Here is a 23397-nt window from a genome sequence, read left to right on the forward strand (position 1 = left end):
CCACACCCCCTTCCTGCCTATAAATAACCCCGAGTGTCACTTCAAAGGGGACAGGGAGCGCGGGAGAGGGGCTCCCGGGCCCGCGGGTTGGGGCAGCGGGCCCAGCACACCACGCCCCCCACCCCGGGCGAGTTTGCATAAATAAATAAATCCAAGCCGTCGGCCCCGCAGGAGGTGGAGGAGAAGAGGGGAGGAGGAGGAGGAGGAGGAGGAGGAGGAGGAGGAGGAGGAGGAGGGAGGGGGTGGGAGAGATTAGTTTGGGAAGTAGCACGGATTGCTCATCCGATCCGTTCAGCCGCAGCCAGTGTGTCAAATTACAGAGGCGCCGGAATCGGCCCCAACGCTTCTCGGCGGCGGCCACGACCCACCTCTGCCCATGGGGCCCTCGGTGTGCGCCCCTTCGCGCCGGGACTGAAGCCGGCTCGCCCGGGAGACGCGAGACACCAAGAAGGACCGACAGCGCGGAACCAACTCCGGGACTCTGCAGATACTTGAAGGGGGAAACGGCGGAGAGAAGGAGAGCCGGCCGGATTCCCCTAACTTTCCTGGACTTGGAACGTTCTTCGAAGTAACTCTCTTCTCACCTGGGTCTACTACCGCTGTACTGCCAGCGGCAGCTGGTTGTGTTCTCTCGGCTCTCCCCCTCCTGCCGCTAATTTTTCCATCGTCTTTGCCGGGAGCAAAGGAAAGGGACATTTCCCCCCTCCTTGCCCGCAGTTTGGATCGCGCCTCTGGGCAGCGGCTCTCGCCTTTATTTATTCTATTTATTTATTTATTGGTTCTCAAGACGCAAGGGGATGGTAGCAGAGCGCCCCCGCAAAGCGGCAGCCGCCGGTGCCCGCGGCCCCGGGGAGCTAAGCGCGCCCGCGACGGTGGCGCTGGCGGTGGCGCCGGCGGAGCGCTGCGCGCGGCTGCCGAGCCCGGGGTCGTGCGGGCTGCTGGCGCTGGCCCTGTGTTCGCTGGCGCTCAGCCTGCTCGCCCACTTTCGGACCGCGGAGCTGCAGGCCCGGGTGCTGCGCCTGGAATCGGAGCGTGGGGAGCAGCAAATGGAGACGGCTATTTTGGGACGAGTCAACCAACTGCTGGATGAGGTCTGTGCTCTTTGTTACTGGCTTTTATCCCTGCCCGCGGCGCCCCCTCGCGCAGCCTCCAAACTTTCGACCAGCCAGCCGGTGCCCGCGGGCTCTTGCTCTCCAAGCGGCGCGGTGCGCCCGGGCCTCGCAGGAGCCGTCTGCTGGTGGGGGGGCGGGTGGGGGGTGGGGGCGGGGACGGACGTTGCCCTGCGGTGGACTCGGAGGAACCCTAGGATCCCGGCTGCTTGCGTGGGACCCTTCCGCTCCCGCCGCCGGCAGGCGCCCCCAGCGTCCCGCGCAGAGAGCGCCTGGGCGCGCTGGGCAGGTGGAGCGAGGCATGGCGCGCGGAGGCGCGCGGAAGCTGCCAGGCCCTGCTTCTCCCTCCAGGCAGCCCGCCAGGGCGGTGTGAGAGCCTCCCAGCGCCCACGCGGCGGGATATGTGCCCGGTGGCCCCGACCAGGGATGGCTGGGCCCCCGCGGCCCTCCCCATCCATCCCTCGAGGATCAGCGCTGCCTGACTTTTATTGCCACGTTCAGCTGGGAAGAGGGTGTGAGGGAGTGAGTCATCCAAGGGACTGAGGGGGACAGAAGGGGCAGTCCTTGCAGGGAGTGGTGTCCCGATCACGGCCCATTGCCCCAGGTTGTTAGGGCCCAGGTGTGGGTCGCCCTGGTTCTACTGTCCTTGGGACCTAGTAAGCCCATACTCTCTTGTTTCTTATCCCTGGTCCCCTGGGATGGTCCCCACCATTTCGTGTTTGCGTGTTTTTTCTGGGGAAAGGATGCTGAGCTTTCTCCACTTCCGAAATGTCCTTGAACCTAAGTGGATTAAAAGCCACTAGTGTTTCTTGGCCATGGCAATCTTAGGAGTACATGAAAAGAACTCACCCGGGAAGGAGGGACATACAGTCTCATTGGTGCCACCAGAGGAAAAGCTGGGCAGTGAGAGTGTGAGTCTTGGTGACTTATAAGGATCTGGACAGCACAAGGGATCCAGGGCCCAAATGAAGGGGAGGACCCACAGGTAAGGGCAGCAGTGGCCTGGGAAGTGGTCCTGGAACAGCCTGGAAAGTTCCCCTGAGAAAGAACTTGGAGGGGGCCTCTTAGTGGGAGCAGTAAAGAGCAGGGAGGTGGTTTTTATCCCCACTCTGCTACTTAAAAGCTGTGCAGCCTGGGGCAAATACCCTCACTCCTCTGAGCTCGAACATGGTTGTGGTCGTGGTGAGCATTCGAGCCCAGTTCTAACCGTGGTGGGCCCTGGGACCGTTCTGGCACAATGTACCAGTTCCCTACAGCCAGGCCTCTCTCAGGTTCCATTGCCAGGCAAAGGCTGGTAATTTGCCACGCACCTCTCCAGGGTGGACACCGAGAGGGAGGCCACAGGGCCAGAGCAGAGAGGGTGGTCCCAGGGCAAGCTTACTGAGACTAGCGGCACACCCGTGACCGCTGCCGGCAGCTCATTCCCATGCCCTGCCAGGACCCAGGGGATGGCCACCCACAGTCCCCTGGGAAGTGTCTGGGCTCAACAGGCAGGCAGCCTTTGCCAGCTGATTGACAGTGCACGTGGGACTGGCTGGGTGGTGGAGATCGTGTTCGGGCAGTCAGGGCTCCCACCAGGTATCTCAGGGTCCTTGACAGCAGAGGGACAAGCATCTGGCTCTGGGAGCCCCTCTCAAAGCCTCTCTCCATCCTTTCCTTTTCCTGGCCCCTCCTGCTGGTCAGGGCATGCCCCAGATCCTTGCTTCCTCTGCTTGAGACTTAACCATGTCAAGTCTCTCGCTCTCCGGGCCTTGGGACTGACAACGTTATCTGACGTGCTGATTCCTCCTCTGCAACCTGTAGCTTCCTGTGTCCCTACTGACTTCTGAGACCTCTCATCTGCTAGAGCATCTGAACTGACCCCCGTTTTACAGATGGGGAAACTAAGGACCACAGAGGGGCAGTAGGTTACCCCGAGTCATATGATGAGACCCAGAACTAGAACCTAAGTTCCTGACCCCACTTCCCTGGTTCTTCACTCTGTCCTGCCACCTTCCTTTGTCCATTTTCATTCATTCACTCGGCAGATGTTTCTGAGAGCTGGCGTGGATCAGGCATTGGTGGGGGGCGGGTGTCACACATCTGCCCTCCTAAACTTACAGACAAATGGGACACAAAAAAAGACAACGGGCGGTGACCATGTCATGTGGAACATGCTACGATAATAGAGGCGGAGGAGGTCTGGGGAATGTATCAACATGCAACGTACCTGACGGCAGTGGCTTCCTGGGAAAGTGATTTTCAAGTGAAGCCTTAAAGGGTGAATAGGAGACTTCCAGGCAAAAGGGATGAGTGGAGGGGCCTGTTCCAAGGGGCAAAGAGAACAGCTTCTGAAGGTTGGAAGAGTGGGGGGCGGGGGTGCAGTTTGCCTTGGGGAGCTGAATGGTGGAAGATCTGACTGGAGAGAGACAGGTAGCCTGGGTCAGCAGGTGCCTCAGAGACCGTTAGATCTATGTGAGGGCAATGGGGAGCCATAGAAGGGCAGGTATGTTCCTAGAATGGGGCGGAGAGTAGGGCAGAGAGGAAGGCCAAACAAGCGGCTAGCACAGGCCAGAGGGGGCTGGGGCCCGGACTGGGCTGCAGGTAGGGACAGAGAGGAGTGAGTGAAACCGGTGGGAAGTGAGGTCAACAGCAGAGGGCACCGGAGCCAGAGGGAGGGGCCAGTCCTATGGGTGGAGGTGGCAGGTGGCCTTGTCCATGGGGAGTGGCCCTAGGAGGCATGCCCTGGGTGGGGCCTGCGGTCCAGAGGTTCATGAAGGGACACTCGAAGGGCTTCACTGTCCGCTGCAGTTACGTGAGACCCATTATACTTCATTAATTAAAATTAAATAAATCTAAAATTAAGTTGATCAGTCACACTGGCCACATTTCAAGTAGGCTCAAGAGACACCCGAGGCTAGTGGTTGCCAGTTGTTGGACGGCGCAGACACAGAATATGTATATCCTCACAGAAAGTTCCGTGGGACAGCACTGCACTAGGAGCAAAGCCACTTGTGGGCCAGCAAAGGTGTCCGGGAGCAACTTGAGGGCTCCCTCCTCCCTAGGAGTCCCTTTCCTAGGTGTGCTCTCCCAGGGCTGAGCAGAGGGCAGGGGTGAGGCAGGGGTGAGGCAGGGAAGGGAGAAGCGGGGGCCATCAGATCCCCCAGAGGGAAGAAAAGGCAGAGGAGAGCCCGGGCCGTGGCTTTGTTAGCAGAGTGATTCTGCGACGTGGACATGTGGAGGGCTCCTTCTGTAAAGGGCACACAGGCACCCCGTGAGTGGAGGGACCCCACCCCGGGATTCCAGCTGGGCTTTGCCCCCAGCCATGTGGCCTTCGGCAAGCCACGCCACCCCCTAAACCTCAGGCTCCTCCTCTGTAACGCCCAGGCTCTGCCTCCCTCTTGGGGTTGCTGTGAGATTTTCAGGAGATGGCAGGTGGGAGGATGCACTGGAAGGTGCCCCCACCAAAGGCCGTGCCCAGGACTGTACGAGTGCTCCCCGGAAGCTGGGGCAGACAATCCGTCCTGCAGCAGGTGGGCCTGGCCACTCCCTGGAAGATGGAAGAAGGGCACTGGACAGGGCAGTCCGGTGAAGCACACAGCCTGTGCGGTGGCCTGGAGGCACGAACCCAGGGGCACCGCAAACCCCACCCCCCGCCGAGGGGGGAAAGCGGCATGCTGGGTGTGGGGATCTGGAAGGTGGGTGGAAGAAAGGGCCAGCAGGGAAGGCCAGGCTGAGGGGACCCAGTGGGAGAGGAGCCTGGAATGAGGCAGGCCAGAGGCAGATGCTAGCAGAAGGCCTGGATCTGAGGGGCCTGGCCGTGGGGGAGGGGAGGGTCAGAGCGGGGAGAGAAGGATGGGGGCGGGGAGCCAGCTCATGGGGAGCTGGCAGTGTGGCTTCCAGTCCTCAGGCCCCCACTCTTCCCCCATCGGTGCCTCTCTTCTGGGCTGGGACCCTTAATGAGCGCTCCAGCTGCCTGTTACTTGATTTGCTTGCTGTGAAGAAAGAAACTGGAATGTCCCAAATGGAGGAAATCGGATGTCACCAGGGGCTGGGCAGAGGGTGTGCTGGGAAGCAGGAGGGACCCGAGTTCAAATAGCTAGATCCAAGTTGTAGGATCTGTGGTATCAGCAGCCAGCTTCCAGGTGGGCACCGGTGGGGGGGTGGGGGGGTGCCAGGCAGACTCTCCTCCCCCAACAGTGAGAGTAACGGCACCCCTGATGAGAACGTCTCACGTTTATAGGGTCCATACAGCAGCCGCTGCTGTGAGCGTTATCTCTTTCAATCCCCACAACCTCCCTGAGGGACTGACGCTCTCATTGCCCCATTTTACAGATAAGAAGACTGATGTCACTGTCCTTCCATCCTGCTATCTATGATCCAGTCCTTTGGGTGGGAAGGGCGTTTTCCACCTTCAGGAATTTCCTGGGGGTCAAGGGAGGGTTGAAACCTCTAGGCTAAAAAGTTGAAGAACCCTGGGCAGACTCCCTCCTCCATAAAAATAACAATACCAACCACTGTAACAGGAATGTCTTACATTTAGAGGGTATGTGCAGGGGCCTTTTACTGGTTTTTTTCCAGAGGAGAATTCAGGGGAGAGATCAAAGCAGCGTCTGAAAGACTGGGGGCTCTTACGGAGGAAGTATGTGCTTCTGGGGGTGTGGCCTATAGATCACAGCAGCCTGGGCCTCCATAATCAGACAGACCCTAGATCCCCTCATATGCAGCCAGCCTCCACTGCATCTGACTTTGCATATGTGGTCAGTGCCTGAGCGGTCTTGTGGGGAGTTAATGGAGGGAAGATCCTCAGAGCCCCTCAATTCCAGCCCCTTCTCTCTATAGATAAAAAACAGGTCTGAATCCTCCACAGCCAGGGATCAGAAGAGCCAGAGGTAGGATCCCCCTCTCTGGAGAGCATCTGTCTTCCACACCACACCTTCCCCCTTGCAGACAATAGTTAATTGTCTGGTGAAGTGGTGGTAAAGACTTGGCATGCTCCACTCCCCATTCCCTGGCCTCAGCAGACATTGCTAATCGACTGCAGCACACTTTCCCCGTTGAGCTTACATACGGCCTCAGAATGCTTTTCAGTGCTGCCCCAGGAAGCTGCCACTAATTAGTGAGAGTCGGTGTTCGAGATAAAGAGCCATCTCATGACTCTAAGTTAAAAGAAAAATACAGAGCAATATTTATTACAGATAACACCAGGGAGAGGGGGTAACATTTTACAGCTTCTCCAAAGGCCTTAAAGTGATCAGGTAGCTCCAGACCAAACTGAGGACCTCATTAAGTAGCAAACCCTCATAGGAAAATGGTGAGAGAGTCAAAGCGTCTGAAACACGATGCCGTCTGCCTTAAGCATAGATTCACAGTTTGACACCCTCAGAAAGATGCCTTTTTTCCCTTACTCCTAATCATTTTCATCTTGCCCCAGTGCCTTCTGGAAAGCCTTCCCCAAACCACTCCAACCCAAAACGGGCTCTCTCTCTGCTCTGACTTCCTGCAGAACTTGCTGGCCATGCCAAACATCTAGCTGGGAGAAGGAAAGTATAGACATGACATGGGCTGACTTCTCTTGTCCCAGACCCACGGCAGCCATTCCTAACCTCTCAACACATGCCCAGGGAGCCTAGATCAGCCTCAGAATCCTTCTCAACACAGCCGCCCAGACTGCCCCTCCCTGTGTCTTAGCGTCAACGTGCAACGTAATCCCTATTTGCCTTCTGTGGCTCTGCCCCCAGCACACTGTGCAGTGTGTTCTCCTCTCTGTTGCCTTTACATATCTTGTCTCACATTTGATCTCACACAATCCAGCAGCAGGGATGAGAGCTCACTGGTCTCCAGGTCCCTTACGGAGCCCAGGGACTGCGTAATGTAGGCAGCCCTCACCAATTAGTTGCCGATTTCAGGTCCCTCTGTTACAGATTACTCTCTTTCCCCCATCCCAACCCAAGACGCAGCTGTATGCTCAGCATTTGCTCAGGGGCGTGCCCTGGAAATGGTGTTTCAGAGCAACCAGCCGAAGGGGAAATGATGAACTCCTAAATCCGAGCTGCGTCCCTAGTGCGCTGGCCAGGAGAGTGGGGATGGTTCAGGGTGATGTGTTCCCGCCTGGACAGAACGGCTGGAAGCGTCCATCCATTCCCGTCCACGACCCCCAATGGCCAGCAGCTTCCTCTCCACCCGCCCAGGCGCCTGGCACATTTTTGGCTGGGGCAAAACAGTAAGGTGGGTAAGCCCACAGCATGTGACGTCACATGGACCTCTGCCGCTAGCTACTTGTGTGACCTGAGCCTCAGCGTCCTGGTCGGAGAAATGGAGACGATGACATCCTCCTCACGGGTTGTTGCCGGATTAGATGAAACCTTTCAATTAATAGCAGCTGTAATCCTCACCACCTCCCTCATCATTGATTCATAGCTAATATTTATTGACCACCGTTCCAAGATTTCTACCACCTCTCCATTTATTTCCCAAAATAATCCTCTGAAGTGGTTATATTTTTATATATATTTCATTGTACGTTCCCTCAGGAGAGAAACATGGAGGCCCAGAGAAGTTAAGTGACTTTCCCAAGGTCACACAGTGAGTCGCGGAGGCAGGCCTTGAACCCAAGCATTCTGGCCCCAGAGCTAGCCCTCTAAGGCGGCTAGTGGTACGCCATCTGTAGAAAGTACCATACCCTACTAAGCCAGCTGAGACAGGTCGTGGAGACCAGGGGCTAGGGACCTGTTCAGTTTGGTTCAGCTTCCGCAGCGGTGGCATTGATTGAACTGACTTGGCATCAGGCCTACGTGACCATCTTTGCTGTAAAACGCCCCAGAGGATGTCGTTTGTGACATCAGGCCTTGGTGATGAACACCTTTAGGAAAATCACTGTCCAGAACTTTCCAGGAGGCATGGATCAGGTCTTGTCTCTTGGACACTGAACTGCCCTCTAGAAAGCTTAGCACCCAACCTGGGGTTCACCCTGTGACACGGGCTAGTCCTTCGGGCAGAAGTTTCTGCCTAAGCCCCAATCCCAGTCCCCGTGTATCACCCTGTCCTCGCCTTTCTTTCTGCCCCTTACCTCCAGCTGCCTTGCGGAATAATACATGTCTGTCTGTCCACGCAGCCAGCTGAATCGCTCCTTTTGAAGCAAGGCCGGGGGAGAAGCGCTTTAACAACTGAACTCTTTAAAGTTAGTCTCCCCTCCTTCTCGTACCTGCCTGTCCTCAAAGACCTGGCCTTGGCTGCAGAGCATCAGCTGGGAGCTGTAAAACCCACCGAGGCCGACCCCCTTCCTGGAACCCTGATGCAATCCCTGTGGGTAGGGTCTTGCGGTGGGGTATTTAGCAAGTCCCATGGCTGGCAACCCCTGAGACGGAGAGAGACAGCGTTTACCCGTGCCACTACACGAGGGTCCCGAGCAGTGCCGAGAGGCTGGCGCCGGCAGTCATGAGGGTCACGGTGCTGGGATCTGGGGAGGGCCTGGGAAGGCTGGGGCGGACCGGGGTCCCCGGCTCTCCCGGGCGGTGTCTATGATGCCAGCAGACCCCAGCCGCAGCTCCACACTGACGCCCCCCCAACATCTGCATGCCGAATGCCCCCTGCCCTGGGTGGGGGCCTCCCTCCAGAAAATTCTTCACGGCCGAAAAGGGCAGAGACGCAGCTGCGGGCAGCAGGGGCTCCTCTGGTCCTTCACAGAGCAGGAGCGAGCCACGCACAGAGGGGAGGAACTTCCTGCCCAAGCGGCTGGGCACGGCTTTCCAGGGAGACACAGGGGCTCCCCGTCTCCTAGCCTGGAGTCTATTGTAGGTTTTCCCGAAGCCCCGCGTGGCTAGAGTCCACGCGGCCTGGGCCCCTCCTGCCTCTTCAGCCTCCTTGCCTCTCCTCGCCACCCATGCCCACCCCCGCCTCGGGCTTCCTTAATGCCCGCAGTCCAGTCTCAGTCTTTCCTTTACTCGGCTATTTCCCTGTCCATCCGGCCCTCCTGCCAGCAGGCTCCTGCCTTTATGTTCTTTCAGTTACAGCGGGGAGGCCTTGCCGCCCCCAAGGGACACATCTTCCCCAGGAAGGCTGTGACAGGGCCTGCCATCCCGCCGTCCAAGGGACTTTACACCTGCAGTTGCCTGTCATGCTGCAGTGCCTCTCGAGCCCCTGTTGTCAGGTGTTCTCTATCGGGTCACACTCTGCCAAGGCGGCCTGTAGGGCAGGATGGGAAGGGTGACCTCGGGAGACAAGGATGCAGAAAGGGGACTGGCTAAAGGGGCATTACCTGGGGCTCTTCCAGGAATAGCCTTAGTCCCAGTGAGCTGGCATTTGTGGTTTCCTGGGGGTAGGGGGAGACTCGGTGATATGGGAGGTCAGAGGATGATCCTGCTGCCTCCAGCTTCCCCCCGCTCCATAGAATCAGAGTGTTGGAAGGAAGGGAGCGATGAGCTGTACCAGGAATCCCCCCCGCCCCCGCCCGGATATCCCTGGTTCTGAGGCTTACATACCCACAGTGACAGGGAGCTCACTGCCACATGCAGCTGACTGTTCCGGCTGTAATGTGTGTGTTCGTCTTGTCAGAGCACCACGCCCGTCCCTACACCTGCCATCCCACCCCTCCAGCGTGTCCTGAAAGCACCTCAAACTCCACGCGTCTAAACCGAGTAGGAGCCCGCCCCTCCCCGCAACCCCTTCATCTGTGGATGCGCTGGCCTCCAGCTGCACCTCCTCCCAGACCCCGCCGCTTGCACCATCTCGGCCTCCTGCAGACTGTCCTCTTTTCTCCACGACTGCCCGCCCGTCCCCACCCAGGCTACCCGAGGCTCTTCTGGGCTGTGACAAGAGCCTCCTAGCTCACCTGCTCCTGTTCCACTCTGCCCTGTCCCATTCAGCACTCACACAGCAGCTGGAGTGATCTTTCAGGGGCGCCTGGGTGGCTCAGTCGGTTGAGCGTCCGACTTCGGCTCAGGTCACGATCTCACAGTTTGTGGGTCCGAGCCCCGCGTCGGGCTCTGTGCTGACAGCTTGGAGCCCAGAACCTGCTTCCAATTCTGTGTCTCCCTCTCTCTCTCTCTCTCTCTCTCTCTCTCTGCCCCTCTCCCATTCACACTCTGTCTCTTTCTCTCAAAAATAAATAAACTTTAAAAAAAAAAAAAAGAAAGCTCTAAATACAGTCACCACAGTCCCCTAATTACAACTCTTTGGTAACTTTCTATTGCCATCAGGCCAGAGACTACATTTCTTATGTGGTTCATGGGGCCTGAAGAGCATGGCCCTCGCCACCCTCTCTTGCCTCAGGGCTCCGCCTTCCCTCACTTTCAAAGTCCAGCCACATGGTCATACACTGTCACCACTAGGAGCACAGACTCTGGAGCCAGATTGCTGGGTTCAAGTCCAGCTCTGCTAGTGACTGGCTGTGTGACACTGGGCAAGTCGCTTAACCTCTCTGTGCTTTGGGTTTTACCTCTAAGAACTGGGAGGGTGATGGTGATAAGAGTGTCTCCCTCTCATTAAGTGTTGCTTTTAGAATTTAAAAAGTTAAACAAGTGCTTTGAGCAGTGCCTGGCCCTCCAGTCAAAAGTATTGCAATCTCCCGGAAAGAGCCCCCCCCCCCCCCCCCCCCGCCGCCCCCATCACAGTTGTGCAGTGGAGGCACATGGGCTCTGAACCAGGCTTCCCGGTTCGAATCCGGCCTTGCCCGTCTTGGCTGCCCGTCGCCGTGCAAGCGACGTGCCGTTCCTCATGAGTGGGGTGCTGCGAGTGCTGAATGAATTCATCTGTGCAGGACTCCCGCCCGGTTCGTAAGAAACACGTGATGGTGTCAGGTCTCAGCCGTTTTCCCTGCACCTCAGGGTCATCCTCGGGTCTCTGCCCTGCCGTCACTTCCCCAGCCTGTAGAGCCTCACCCCTACTCGCCAGAGCTCGATGACTGTGGCTGCTTCTTGTTGATGTGTGTGGTTCGTGGTGCCTCTGCCTGGACAGTAAGCTCCACGGGGCAGCCTCTGTGTCTGCTTTGCCCCGACGTGTCCTGGCACTTCCCGTGGCTCTGCATGCATAGGTCCTCAGTACCCATTTGCTAGAAGGAGGGAAGGAGGGTAGAGGCTCCTGGCTTCCACTCTAGCCCTCTCAGCCCAGCCCCTCCCTGCTCTGTGTAGGGGACCCCTGCTTCATCCTGCACCGGGCTCCGAAACTACCCCAGGCCCCTGGAACCTTTAGTCCTAGGCTCGTGACAGCCTGGCCCCCGCCCACATCCGCATAGTTCCAAGGGCCCCACTCCCTGACTCCCTGAGGCAGCAGCAGGGCCGAAGTTTAGCTGAAAGGAAGGACTTTCTCGTATGAAGGCTGGAAAACTCACCCCGGGCATTCACCTCCTTTCCCTCAACTCTTTCTGCTCTGCGGAACCTGGAGCGACACCCCTGTGCAGTTCTGGTGAAACAGGGGGGCGGAGGCAGCTCGTGGCATCCGGCGGCCCCTCGGGGCCCTGTTTCACGGCCCTGGGAGTCTGTGATCAGGTGCCAAGTGCGTTGCACAAAGAGGACTGTGGAGGGAGGAAGAAGACAGTTCCCTGGGCACACCCCATGGCACCCCCTCCCGGCCCCCGGAGCAAGTCCAGTTTGGGCGGGTGTGGCTTGAGTGTCTCAATTTCCTCCGTCTTGATTTCCCCGCGCTGATTTTCCTGCGCTCCGCCATGGGCCTGTCCCCTTAACAAAGCCCGTCTGCGGGGCCAGCCCCCGCCCGCCATCCCTGGGATTAGGCCCACGGACTGGCTCTGCGCCGCCTCCATCCAGCCTCTGTGTCTTTGCTCCTCACCAGAACGCCCCCCCTCCCCCATCTCCCTCTTTCCAAATTCTGCCGAAGCCCACGTCCCCCTGCACCCCAGGGAAGGGCAGACCTCCAAGCGATTAATCCAGTTCAAGTGTGGACCCGAAACACCAGACCAGGCCCTGCCCTCCAAGAACTGGCTTGATCTCCAACAGGACGCCATCCCATTGACCGTGTGGCACGGGGTGATGAAAGGGGTTCTGGCAGATGGGATGGCACACCGCTGTGGGCCAGGTATTGTAATCAGACGCTGGTGCAGGGACTGGAGCTCTGCTCAGTGTGGTCATGTCAATGGGCAGCTCAAGGTCGAAAGGCAGGGCTGCAGGCAGGACCCTCTTTATGGTTTCCAAGGCGTTTTCCACAGCAACACTGGGAGGTTGGTGGGGGAGGGGGGGCAATAGCCCCATTTTACAGATTCCCTGTGGGAGGGGAGGTGCCAGGATCAAGGTCACAGCCGCGGAGTGTGGAGCTCACCTGCTCTGGGCTCCACCCCCCCCCCCCCCACCACCACCACTTGGACACAGCCACGTATTACAGAGGCCCAGGTGGAGCCTGAGCCCTTTAAGAGCCCTGGAGCTAAGCACAGGGAGGGAGTGGCCCCTAAACCCAAGGCCAGGCCTCTATGCCTTCTCTGGGGGGAGTGAGTAGCCAGCCAGCCGCCTGGCATTTTCCCTTTGATACTGATACAGGCATTTTAATAGCTGCGAAGATCAGGCAGTCATGTTTCGGCTCTGGCCATGCAGGGCATTCCAGGAGGCCCTGGCCGCCAGCAGGGGTGGAGCAGGAGGGTTGCTCCATCCAGGGTGACTGGGGGTCCATGCTGCAGTCTTGGCAGGGTCTCCACCCACCCCTGAGCTTCCTCTTGGACATTTCTCACCAGGGATCTCAAGCTCAGATGCCTAAGGGGGCCAGGCTGGTGGCCTAAGTAAGCGAAGCCGGCCAGGGAGAGGTACTGTGATGACCTGGACAGCACATGCCCACATAAAAGGGACAGCCATCTCTCAGCACGACCCAGTCGTCGCCATGGCCCAGTGCTGCCAGATGCCCCATTGTATAAGAGAAATCGGAAGTCCACACCTCGATGTGAGATCTCCTGATTTATGAACAACCGCTGTTTATTGAGCACCTACCATATGCCGGGCCTTGTTCTAGGCACGGGCGATATGGCAGCGAACGCTTCCCGTTGTTCACATCTGGACGCTCTTTTTGTTTTCTGATCTCATCTCATTTTATCCTTCTATCTGGCCTGTGTAGTCCCGGGGATAACTAATGTCATCCCCGTTTTATACATGAGGAAATTGAGGCCCCGAGGGGCTATATCTCTTGCTTAATACACAGTGGGAGAGCCGAAAACAGACCATGTCCTTGTGGAACTTACCTTCCTGTGATCAGCGTAGACAGGAAGCAAGATAAATGAGCCAACAACGCAACGAAATCCAAAGGAGAAAAGTAAAACAGGGAGGAGGGATAGGAAGTATGTCGCAGGAGGGCACTGGGGGCAGAGAAGACTTCTCTGAGAGTGAGACGGTGGTTAGCTAGGAAACGAACATCCTAAGCAGACAGGCCAACAAGTTCAAAGGCCCTGGGGTAGGAGAAAGCCTGGCATGAGCAGGAGCATCAAGGAGGCCTGTGTGGCCCCCTGGCGGCCATGTTGAGAATGCTCTGTGGGGCAAGGTTAAGGCAGGGAGTTATCACGAGGTTATCACGAGGGGGTCACCAGGAGGTTATCACGGTGACTGGGACAGAGATGATGAGGCTTGAACTGGGTGTAGTGCGGAGGTGGTGGAAAGGGGTCGGATCCCGGATGTGTCCAGAAAGTGGAGAACAGGAGTTGTTGGCCAAATGGGCGTGGGGTGAGAGCAAAGGAAGCATCACTGATGACCTCCAGGGTCTGGTGACATGAAGTCACCATTCTCTGTGACGAGGAAGACAGCGGAGGGGCAGGCCCAGGGGAGCGGGGACGAAATATGAGGGGCCCGGTTTTGCCGAGCTAATTTTCAGATCCTATCAATGGAGATGTTAAGGAGGGAGCTGGATACGTGCGTCTGGTTCTGGAGGAAGATCCAAGCAGGAGGGGCAGTGAGGGGGCGGCATCGTCACGTACAGAGGAGACGTGATGCAGGGCGAGGGCCCCCAGGAGCCAGAGCAGAGAGAAAAGAGGTGAGCCAGGGCCCTGCGGCCTCCAAAAAGATAAGAAGGAACCAACAGAGGAGACAGAGGAGCACGGAGGAAAACTGGGAGGGTGGCGTCCTGGCAGCCAGGTGGAGAGGGTGTGTCAGGAAGAAGAAGGGCGAGCGAATACTGTCACAGGCTGAGATGAGAAGGACTGTGCCCTGGGCTTAGCAACATGGGGGTCACTGACGACCTGGGGGACAGCGCTTGGTGGAGGGAGGGTCAGAGCCTTGCAGGGGTGCTCCAGAAGTTTGCCTGGGAAAGAGCGTGGTCAAGAGAGGATTTTTCATTTCCTTTCTCCTTATGGTGGGAGGAACAGCAGCGTGTCTGCCTAATGATTACATCAGGGACGGGCAGGCGACAGCTACATCCCGGCCGCAGCCTGTTTTCGTAAATATGTCTTTACCGGAACACAGCTTTGCGTTTCGTGTTTTCTATGGCTGCTTCTCGCCTCCAGCAGCACAGCTGAGTGGTTGTGTCGTCGTGCAGCTCGCACAGCCTGAACTATTCCGTAGCTGGCCCTTTATAGCAAAGGCCGAGCCTGATGAGAGCCCAGGGTGGAGCCTAGAGCAGGGAATTGCTGATGTGTGTGGGCGGGGAAAGCCTGGTGTGCAGGTGCAAGGTTGGCCTCAAGTGGGAGAAGCAGAGAGAAGGGGCAGGTGCCATCGCAGGCGCATGTGGGCGGGTGTGCACGGTGGCGGGAGCCGCTGGCAGGCCTCTTCTGGCTGCTTCTGTTTTCTCAGGGTCATCAGTTGACAGGGATGTTGGGGGAAGGGCGCTGGGGTTGGGAAGGAAGGAGGCGGGAGAAGCAGGGGCCGGGAGCTGAAGGATCCAGGGAAGCACCGAGCACCTGCTGGGCTCTCATCCGGGATAATGGTAGTGAATTAGAGCAAGGCCACAGCATCCAACTGTAAGCAGCAAGTTTCCTGGCTGTCAAGAGGGCATGGAAATGTCAGGGGCCTGTGTCACTATAAATTCGGCCTTTGCCAGTGCCCTGCCCTGTGCCCTCCCACCGCGCTCAGCCCTCCAGCCATGCTGCCCCGACCCCCTCTAGGACCCTTAATCCTCTGCGCGGTCTGTCTCAGGGCCTTTGCCTCTGCTTCCTTCTGCCTGGAACACACCCCCTCCATGTCTCCGCATGGCTCATTTCCTTGCTTGCGCCAGGTCAGTGCTGAACATCCCCTCCACAGAGACCCCTTCTCTGACCCCCGAGTTTCCAGTACCTCCTGCCATCACTCTGTCCGCTTTACCCTACTTTATTTTTCTCTGCCACACTTACCACTGAATTGTTTGCTTGTTTGTTTCTCTGTCTCCCCCACCAGAAGGTGAGCCCCGCGAAGGCAGGGGCCCCGTCCACCCCTTGCGTTGCATTCTCTAGCTCCAGGACCCAACCTCTGCTTGGCATGTCGCTGGGGTTGAGTGAGCGCAACCCTGTGCAAACCCAGCTGGCCTTGGCTTGTCACTCGCTGGCTGGCCCTGCCTGTTAGCGGACGTAAGGCACATGCCTAACTGTGTGCCGGGCACAGCCACAAATAAGCCCCTTGAAGAGCCCACAGGTTATTGGTGGGAAGGTTGCAGGTGGATGCACGTGGTCCCCCAGCGATGAGTGGATTCGTGAGCTGGGCTCAGAGCTGGGCCCTTCACCAGACTTTGTGCTGGGGGGTCATTTGTTTGCCTGGTAGGGATCCACCTGCAGCCTGACCTCAACATCTGTCTACCTAATATGTGTGTGTCAGCCGCCCTTTGTGAGCGAGGGCCTCCCCTTTGGAACATTCTTCCCTTCCCCTCCCTCCTGTCTATGTTGACCTTCAGCCCCCTTCTGCCTTCAGAGCCTCTGCCCAGCAACCCGCCCCCCCCCCCGCCCCCACCGCCTGGTCTGCTGTACTTTCTCGCGCGCGGGCATCGTGCACCTCTCTCCAGCAGGATGGAGTGGACTTTGGGTCAAAAGATCTGAGGTCTCATCCCAGACCCACTGCGGACACAGCTGTGTGACTCCACCAGGTCACTCAGCCTCTCTGAGCCTCCGTTTCCTGACGTAGAAAATGAGATCACTATTAAATCTCCCTTAGAGTTAGACTGTGAGAAATAGAGGTGATTCTCCGGGCAAAATCGGCCAGCTCAGTGGTAGTTCCCCGGGGTGGGGGTGGGGGGCTCCGCAGACATTACAAATCCTCATGAAGCTTTCCTGACCTTCCGTGTCCACCCCCTCAAACAGGTGACACAAAATCCTATGACTTTCTTTACCTCTCCCGGGGCCCAGCCTGAGCGGCAGAACCACACAGCACTGAGGAGGCAGACGATGGAGAAATGTGCATTGGGGGCTGGGCCGCTGGCCTCCCACCTGCTTCGCATGCAGGGACCTCAGTATACTGGTCAGAGTCAGCGCCTGCGAGCCACGGTGGCTGTGGCTGTGGCTGTGGCTGTGGCTGTGGCAGCTTTACATGTGGAATCAGTCACTTCAAACTACTGGAAACAAAGTCAATGAAAAAAAAAAAAAACACATCACTGGAGGAACCGAATAAAACACATCTAAAGGCTAACTTGGCCCCGGGGCTATACCAGGTTCTAACTGCCGAACTAGCATCCGAGTCCGGTGCCATACTCCCTCTGACCTTGGCCGTGTTAGTCTCCGCGCCCTGTGCGTGGGGTTCCTCACCTGTAACCTGGGAGTGTGACAAGAGCCAACGCATCGCATCGTGTGTGCCTCCTGGCGGGGGTGGGGCGGGGGGCGGGCAGGCTCCGCTCCTTCTCTGCATCGACCATTCAATCCTCCCATTAACCCAGCGGGGCTTAATCCTGCTCAGGGTCGGAGGACTGCGTAGGACCCCGGGTAGCCTCGCCCCGGAAGCGTCCCTTGTAGCCTCTGTGCCAGTGTGGCCCACGCTGTGTGGCTGGGGGACCGAGGCGCTCGGCGCACTGCCCTTTGAAAAGTTGGGATGCTGGTGCTTACAGCCGTGTGCCTGTCCATCGCCACCACGGAAATGGCAGCTCCGAGGGCAGGAGACGCCTCGGTCTTCTTGCCGCCACTTCCTTGGGGCCCTTCCTGATTGGCTCGGTGCTTTGCAAAGAAGAGTTCCCATAGGGGGGCAAGGTGGTCTGCTCAACCCCTCTCCCCCACCGCTGCCCAGGCCCGCCTGTGCCTGGCTGTGCGGGACACCAGAACAGAAGTCACTGTCCCTGACGCCAGGATCAATCAGGACCCCAGACCTAGACAGGAAACAATTAGCAGAGAGCCGAGAAAAGTGGGTCATTGTGCCCGTGATTGTGGAGTGCAGGGAGGCCACAACTGGTTTATAGGGCCTTGGGGTTGGGGTTAATTTCTTTAAGAGCACTCAGAAGACATCAGACACTGAGATTCCCTAGATAGGACCTTCTCCATCTGCTTCTTATTACGCAGACGCCTGTGGCCAGTCTTTGATCCAGGAACAGTCCTCCCACCGGCCCCCAGGTGGCCCTTTCTCCCCCTCCATCCCCACCAGCCTGCAGACCCTTCCCAGGGCTTGGCCTTCCGATCCGTGATCCCTCTTCTCTGTCTCCTTTCGCAGAAATGGAAGCTCCACTCTCGGAGGCGCCGGGAGGCCCCCCCGAAGACGTCTGCAGGGTGTCACTGCCCACCAGGTAAGGAGCCCTGCGAATAGGTGACCGGGAGGGGGCCTGGAACCGGAGGCCCCCTTAGTGGGCGTGATCTCACCACACCTGCTCGCGGCATCACTGTTGATGTGAAAGATGGGAATGACGGGATCTGAAATGCTTACCTCCCCTCTGCTGGTCAACTGGCCCGCCCACCTGCCGTCTGTCATTCAGTTGTTCACGTATTCGTTCATCTGTAAACCCTTCTGTGGGAGGAGGGGGAGCCCGCCAGGGGGTGAAATCACGTATGACGATGGGCATGGCTGCGTTCAGAAAATTACGAAGTGTTATGCAGAGTTGAAGAAAACAGAAGCCCACGAGGGCAGGGACCTGGCTCGTCAAGTTCACCGTTGTGCCCCCAACTCCCGACACACAGTAGGTGTACAAAATTGTTACACGAATGAATGAGTCCATCCTCGTAAAACTTGCCTGCCCTAGCCGGATGGCTCGGGGCGCTGTGCGTTTGCTGGACGGCATCTAGGCGACACGCGTCAATGCATACTCACACACGGATTCGAGGCTGCAAGGTGGTCAGGGGGGGTGGTAATCTGGACTCGGATCCCGCTTTTGCCGTCGACCGGCCCTATCTGCTCAGATCACTAGTGAGGACTCCTGTTCGAGTGCTCTTCCTGTGCTCCTCACCCGGGGTTCCCACTCCGTGCTGGGCTCCCTACTGCGTGGTGAGTTCAATGGCACAGTCCACCGTTAATGATAGTGACCAGTTACAGCTCAGGAGGACTCTTCCGGGTGAGTAGTCATTAGGATTAAGCTATGAGAATGACAGATGGACAAGTGTCACCGCTCCATGAGTAACTGGGATGGGCTATCCTTTTTTTTTGTGGGGCAGGAAGGAAGCTCCAGAAAAAGACAATGAGGAGCGGGGACACCCTCGAGTAATCACAGAGGGGCTTGCCCTGCTCAGGGCCTCTGTCAGCCCCAAGTAGGCTCCTTTTCACCCTCTGCGGGCATGTGACAATGGCAGGACCCCCACAGGGCACAGGCGCCCAGGGGTCCCGGTAGTCCTCACCCAGGGTCCCCGGGCCAGGGCAAGGAGGCCAACAGGTGGTGGGCGTGTGGCAAATGGAGAGCCCACATTGTCAGAGGAATGAGGGGAGCTGGGGCGGACTGACTGTTGAGGGTGCCACCACGGGAAACGGTGGGGCCATGACGGGATTCAGCTGGCCCGTCGGGAGAGGGTCGTCGGGGTTAATTAAAAGGGTGTCCAGAATCCTGGGAAGCTCTCTCCCTCCCACAGGGCCCAGGACGTTGAGTGCTGGCATCTGGGAAACTTGTTGGCAAAAGAATGCCAAGATTAATGAGCTGGGATGAAGGTGAGGGAAGGGTGTCAGGGCCTGGGCGGAGCACCCGTAAGCGTCGGGCCCTCTAGGGCAGCCCATGCTTCAGCTAAGCCTGCCTGTTGTCCCCATAGCTCTCGGTGAACTGCCACCGTCTTCTGCTCCAAGTCTAGAAGGCGGCTGAAGGGCGGGACACTTGGAGCCACAGACAATAGAGGTTTGGGGTCCCGCTCTGACATTTATCAGCTGTGTGACTTTGAGAGAATTACTGAACCTCTCTGTCTCAGTTGCCTGGTGTGACAAAGGGGGATAGTAGCCACCTTGCAGGTGTGTGGTCGAGACTCTGTGAGACAGTCATGCAAAGTACTTAGCGCTTTTCCTGATTCTTAGAAAGTACTGTTCTTGTCAGTGCCCCCATTCCTCTTGTACTTGAAGATGCACAGAAGTCCTGTCAAACACCGTGCCCTGGTGCTGGGGGCCGTGTGGGCTGCACATTTATGGTGAGGCGGAGGCTTCTCCCTCTCCTTCCTGATTGGGCTTCACGTGTCCTGCCTGCCCTCCAAGTGGGGACAGGCGTCAATTTTGCACTTGGGAGAGTCTGGCTCAGGCAGTCCTGGGAGGCTCGGGGCTGGGGCGGGATGTGGCAGGAAGGAGGAAAGGTTCCAATCTCTCCTCACTTCTGATTTCCGAGGAAAGGTTCTTCACCTCTCCTCACTTCTGGGAGTCTGTGTGTGACCCAGGGGTCTTGGACTGGGAGGAGGGAGCGGTAAAGCAAGGGCGAGCGCTCAGAGGTGGTGGGAAGGAGACAACAGTGCGGAGGGGTGGGGAGGGGCCACCAGCAGGGACCAGGCAGGCAGGAGATGGGAGGAGAGAGCAAAGGCTCCTGGGAGGGGTGTTTAGGGTGCTGGAGAATCACCCGGAGGTCAGTTTGGCCCAAATTATAGATCAGAGACAGGGGGGTAACATCAGGAGAATTTAATGAGAGGACCCCAAATTGAGGCAAAAATCAGGAGGCTAAGATGCTCTCCCAGCTTTTTGGAGAAGCAGCAGGAAAGGACTGGAAGGGCCATGTGGAAGCATCTCAGACAACGGAACCGCGGAGTAAAATGCATCTGCCGAGATGGGCTAGGTCCTCTCGGGTGGGTCTCTGCACCTTCTCCTTCTGTCCAGCCCGAGGGTTCTCGCCCCATGGTGAAGTTACCCCCTCCACACTGGAGGCTGCAGGCCACACGGCTGCCAAGCTGTTGCCAGTAACAGCGCTCGCTGCCACTGCCCCTAACCTGGTACCTGCTACGTGCCAGGAACAGTACCGAGCACTTCATACTGATAGATGGCCGCTCCCAGAACACTCCAAACAGGCAGCGTGGATCTCTGGTGTCCAGACTCATGAGTAGAACACCACTCTCGTTCTTGCACCTAAATGATGCCTCTCGGATTATTTCCGTAGGGTCAGAGTTTATAAAACCGCTTTGTGAACCAGTTTGAGGTTCCTGATATTTGCAGGACTTATACCGCTGGAAAGTGCTGCCCACAAAGTCAAAGCATCATCATTTCTGTCCCGCTGGCATCTAAGAACGTGCCCGTACAGAGATGCTCAACGCATTTTCAGTAAGTTAGCATCAGGGATCATTCCTGAGAGGTTGGATTCTTTCCTGTGTTCTTCATCTGCCCTCTGGCTGGTTTCTGACACCTCCCCGCCTTCATACACCACACACCCCACCCCACCCCACCCTGAGAGTGTCCTGAGTCTTGCCTGATGCTGAAGTCACTGCTGTTGGTACAGAACACATAAACACACGCTCTTTGTGCCTCCTGTGGCCGCTGGGATCCGAGCCTGGAATCTTGAGCCCATGCCTGCCCCCAGTCTGCCTCTGTGGCTGGCTGGGCTAAGGCGGAGCCCTGGGTGTGTCCTTCCTAGTGGCAGCCTTGGGCCCCTGGATGGCCTCCAGAGGGCTCAGGACACATAATCATGGGCAGAAAACCCACCTCCTTCCCTTCCTACTGTGACCTCGCCAGCATCCTCCCAGGATCCTCCCTGTCCCAAAATAGCCACATACTGGCTGAGATCTGACCGCTCCTGGGCCACATGCGCTGTTTTCCAGGGCCGTGATGGGCCCGCAGGCCTGGGCCAGGGTGCTGAAGGTTGGGCCTCACTAGGACAGTCACAGCCACCAGAAGTTCAGAGGAGTAAGCGTGGGCCGTTTGCAAAGGATATGGCCTGGTGGGACAGGGGAAGGGCCTTGGGAACCAATGCACACACTGTGGGACTTCCCAGGCCACTTGAGGAAGCATACAAAGATTAGGGAAGCTCCCACTCCTTGTTCTTCGCAACAAATGAGGAGCAGGACAATATGGGCGCCAGCCATCAAGGAAGCAGCTCCTTCAGGCCCGCCACGCTGGGGCTGGGTGGGGTTGGCACGGTGAGGGATTTCACACGGAAGGAGCCTCGTCAGCTGAGCGGCTGGTGCAGACGGCTGTGGGGCCTCACCTCTGAGGCGGAAGTGTAGGCCAGAGTCATGATTTGGCCACCAGGCCAAGAGGTTTGGACTGCCACAGCATGGATGACGGGTGGGATGGTGAGATCTTTGCATTAGCACCTTAGCCAGCCCTGGTACAGACAGGAGAGAAGTTGCCTTCAGCCTGGCTCATGGGAGAGCCCATGGCCATCCACTGGTTTACAGTGTGCTGATGAGAGGCATACGAAGTGCCAGGGATCCCAGAGGAGCTCGGGACTCAGGGAAAACTTCCCCGAACAGGTGGCACTGGAGGTTGGCGGGAGGGCATACAGTTAGGGTATAGATTGAGCTGCCCCCATAACAACAGAGCTCCAGATACAGGGGCCCTAACAAGGTAGAGGGGAGGTCCCTTCCTTAGCATACCAGAGGACTGTGGTTCAGGGCTGGGAAGGTGGCCTTGCCATCTTCTTGTGGCGTGATGCTGACAATCGTTTTGTTCTCACCATCCCTGGCTAGCGTGAGAGAAGAAGGAGGCTGGGGGAATATATACCCAAACCTTTAAGAGCAAAACTGGAAGGAAAAAGAAAATCCCGACATGCATCACTTCTGCTCGGATCCCAGGGGTCAGCTCTTAGTCACATGGTTACCGGGGCCAAGGGAGGCCAGGCAGAGTTTTTTTTTTTTTTTTTTGGCTGGGCAGCCATATGCCCAGATTCAAGTCTGTTGCCGTCAGACGTGGAAGAACAGATAATGGAGAGACAACCAGCAATCTGCCTAGAGGGCATTCCGGGCTGAGACACTGGCCTGGACAGAGGCTCTGAGAATAAGAAAAAGGCAGACTGTTCGGGAATGACGAGCAGGTGAAGGAAGCTGGAGCATAGAAGCAGTGATCTGAAATCAGGGTGGGAAAAGATAGCAAAAGGCCAGGCTGAGGAGTTCCAGCTCTCTTCCTCCAAAGAGAGGGAGATGGTTTTCATCCCGAGGGTGATCGATTAGCAGTGGCTGCCTGGAGAGTGCAGAGTCAGATCCTGAGGCTACATGCAGGCTCAGCAGACTATGCGGTAATCGCTTAATGATGTCTGCTGTGGGTGCAGGCGTGGAGAGCAGTGAACACCTGTGGCCTGGCTTTGTTCCCCTTCAGGAGATGATGTCGTGTCAGTGAAGGTTTGGGGAGCAGGGATGTGACCTGATCCAACTTGTATGCTAGCAATGATGTGGAGGATGCTTAAGGGAAGAGAAGCCCCTTCCAGGAACGGAAGTCTGTGAGCCTATGCGCAGGGCTCCATTATCTCATGTGCTGCTATTATGTTCGAATTGGAACTGCCTCTCTGGACTTGGTTATTTTCCATAGGTGGTGAGAGGAGCTGGTGTCCACATGTCCTGAACCTTGTCTAGCCTTGTCCTGTTTGCCCTGGCGGCAGATTCCCAATCCCCCCACTGCCAACAGTCTCAGGACATTTTCATGGATGGGGACTATGGCCATAGCTTCCAGCCTGGAGAAACCCCCCCTCACCTCTCTCGGACTGCCGCAGAGCAGACCCCTCCACGCACAAACACGCACACCGACTCAGCTAACCCAGAAAAGGGAGAATTTAGACCAAAGTGTCCCTGGTCCCTGGCCATTAATAAAGAAAAAGAGTGCAGAGCTGCTGGATGTGTTAGGGAGAACATTTACACTAAAGAAAGACCGTGGTCAGGTCAACTCTGCTTTATTTGCAAATAATTGGCGGGTTAATTCTGAGTCATTCCTGGCTATTCCTTAAAGCACATCCCTGAGGGCCAGCCTGATAAGAGACCCTCCTATTGGATTCCAACTCTCCCTATTTCTGCTGCTTTCTTCCCCCAGGCTTTTGTGCTGTGTCAGCTTCTTTCCCCCTCTCCCACCTCCACCTTCCCCTTCTGTCTTTGCAGTCCTGTCTCATGGCCCATCTGATCGCCCAAACACCCAGGCTCCAAGCCAGT

The 23397-nt window shown here is 57.4% G+C and overlaps 1 protein-coding gene across 1 annotated transcript; it reads left to right on the top strand.

Annotated features, from left to right (window-relative positions):
- The first annotated feature begins 245 nt into the window (after positions 1-245).
- LOC131492779 (collagen alpha-1(XIII) chain-like) lies at positions 246-17850 on the top strand. The gene is made up of 2 exons (XM_058696567.1): positions 246-1091; positions 17600-17850. The coding sequence occupies exons 1-2, from the start codon at positions 798-800 to the stop codon at positions 17690-17692; spliced, it is 387 nt and encodes a 128-aa protein (XP_058552550.1). The 5' UTR covers positions 246-797; the 3' UTR covers positions 17693-17850.
- Positions 17851-23397: the final 5547 nt, after the last annotated feature.

The sequence above is a fragment of the Neofelis nebulosa genome, chromosome 13, assembly GCF_028018385.1.
Source record: "Neofelis nebulosa isolate mNeoNeb1 chromosome 13, mNeoNeb1.pri, whole genome shotgun sequence".
Classification (NCBI taxonomy): Eukaryota; Metazoa; Chordata; class Mammalia; order Carnivora; family Felidae; genus Neofelis; species Neofelis nebulosa.

What these genes read in the sequence shown, in the direction of transcription:
- LOC131492779 (XM_058696567.1), top strand. Translation starts at nt 798, where the DNA reads ATGGTAGCAGAGCGCCCCCGCAAAGCGGCAGCCGCCGGTGCCCGCGGC. An exon ending in TCAACCAACTGCTGGATGAG is followed by an intron (nt 1,092 to 17,599) that starts GTCTGTGCTCTT and finishes CTCCTTTCGCAG; the next exon opens with AAATGGAAGCTCCACTCTCG.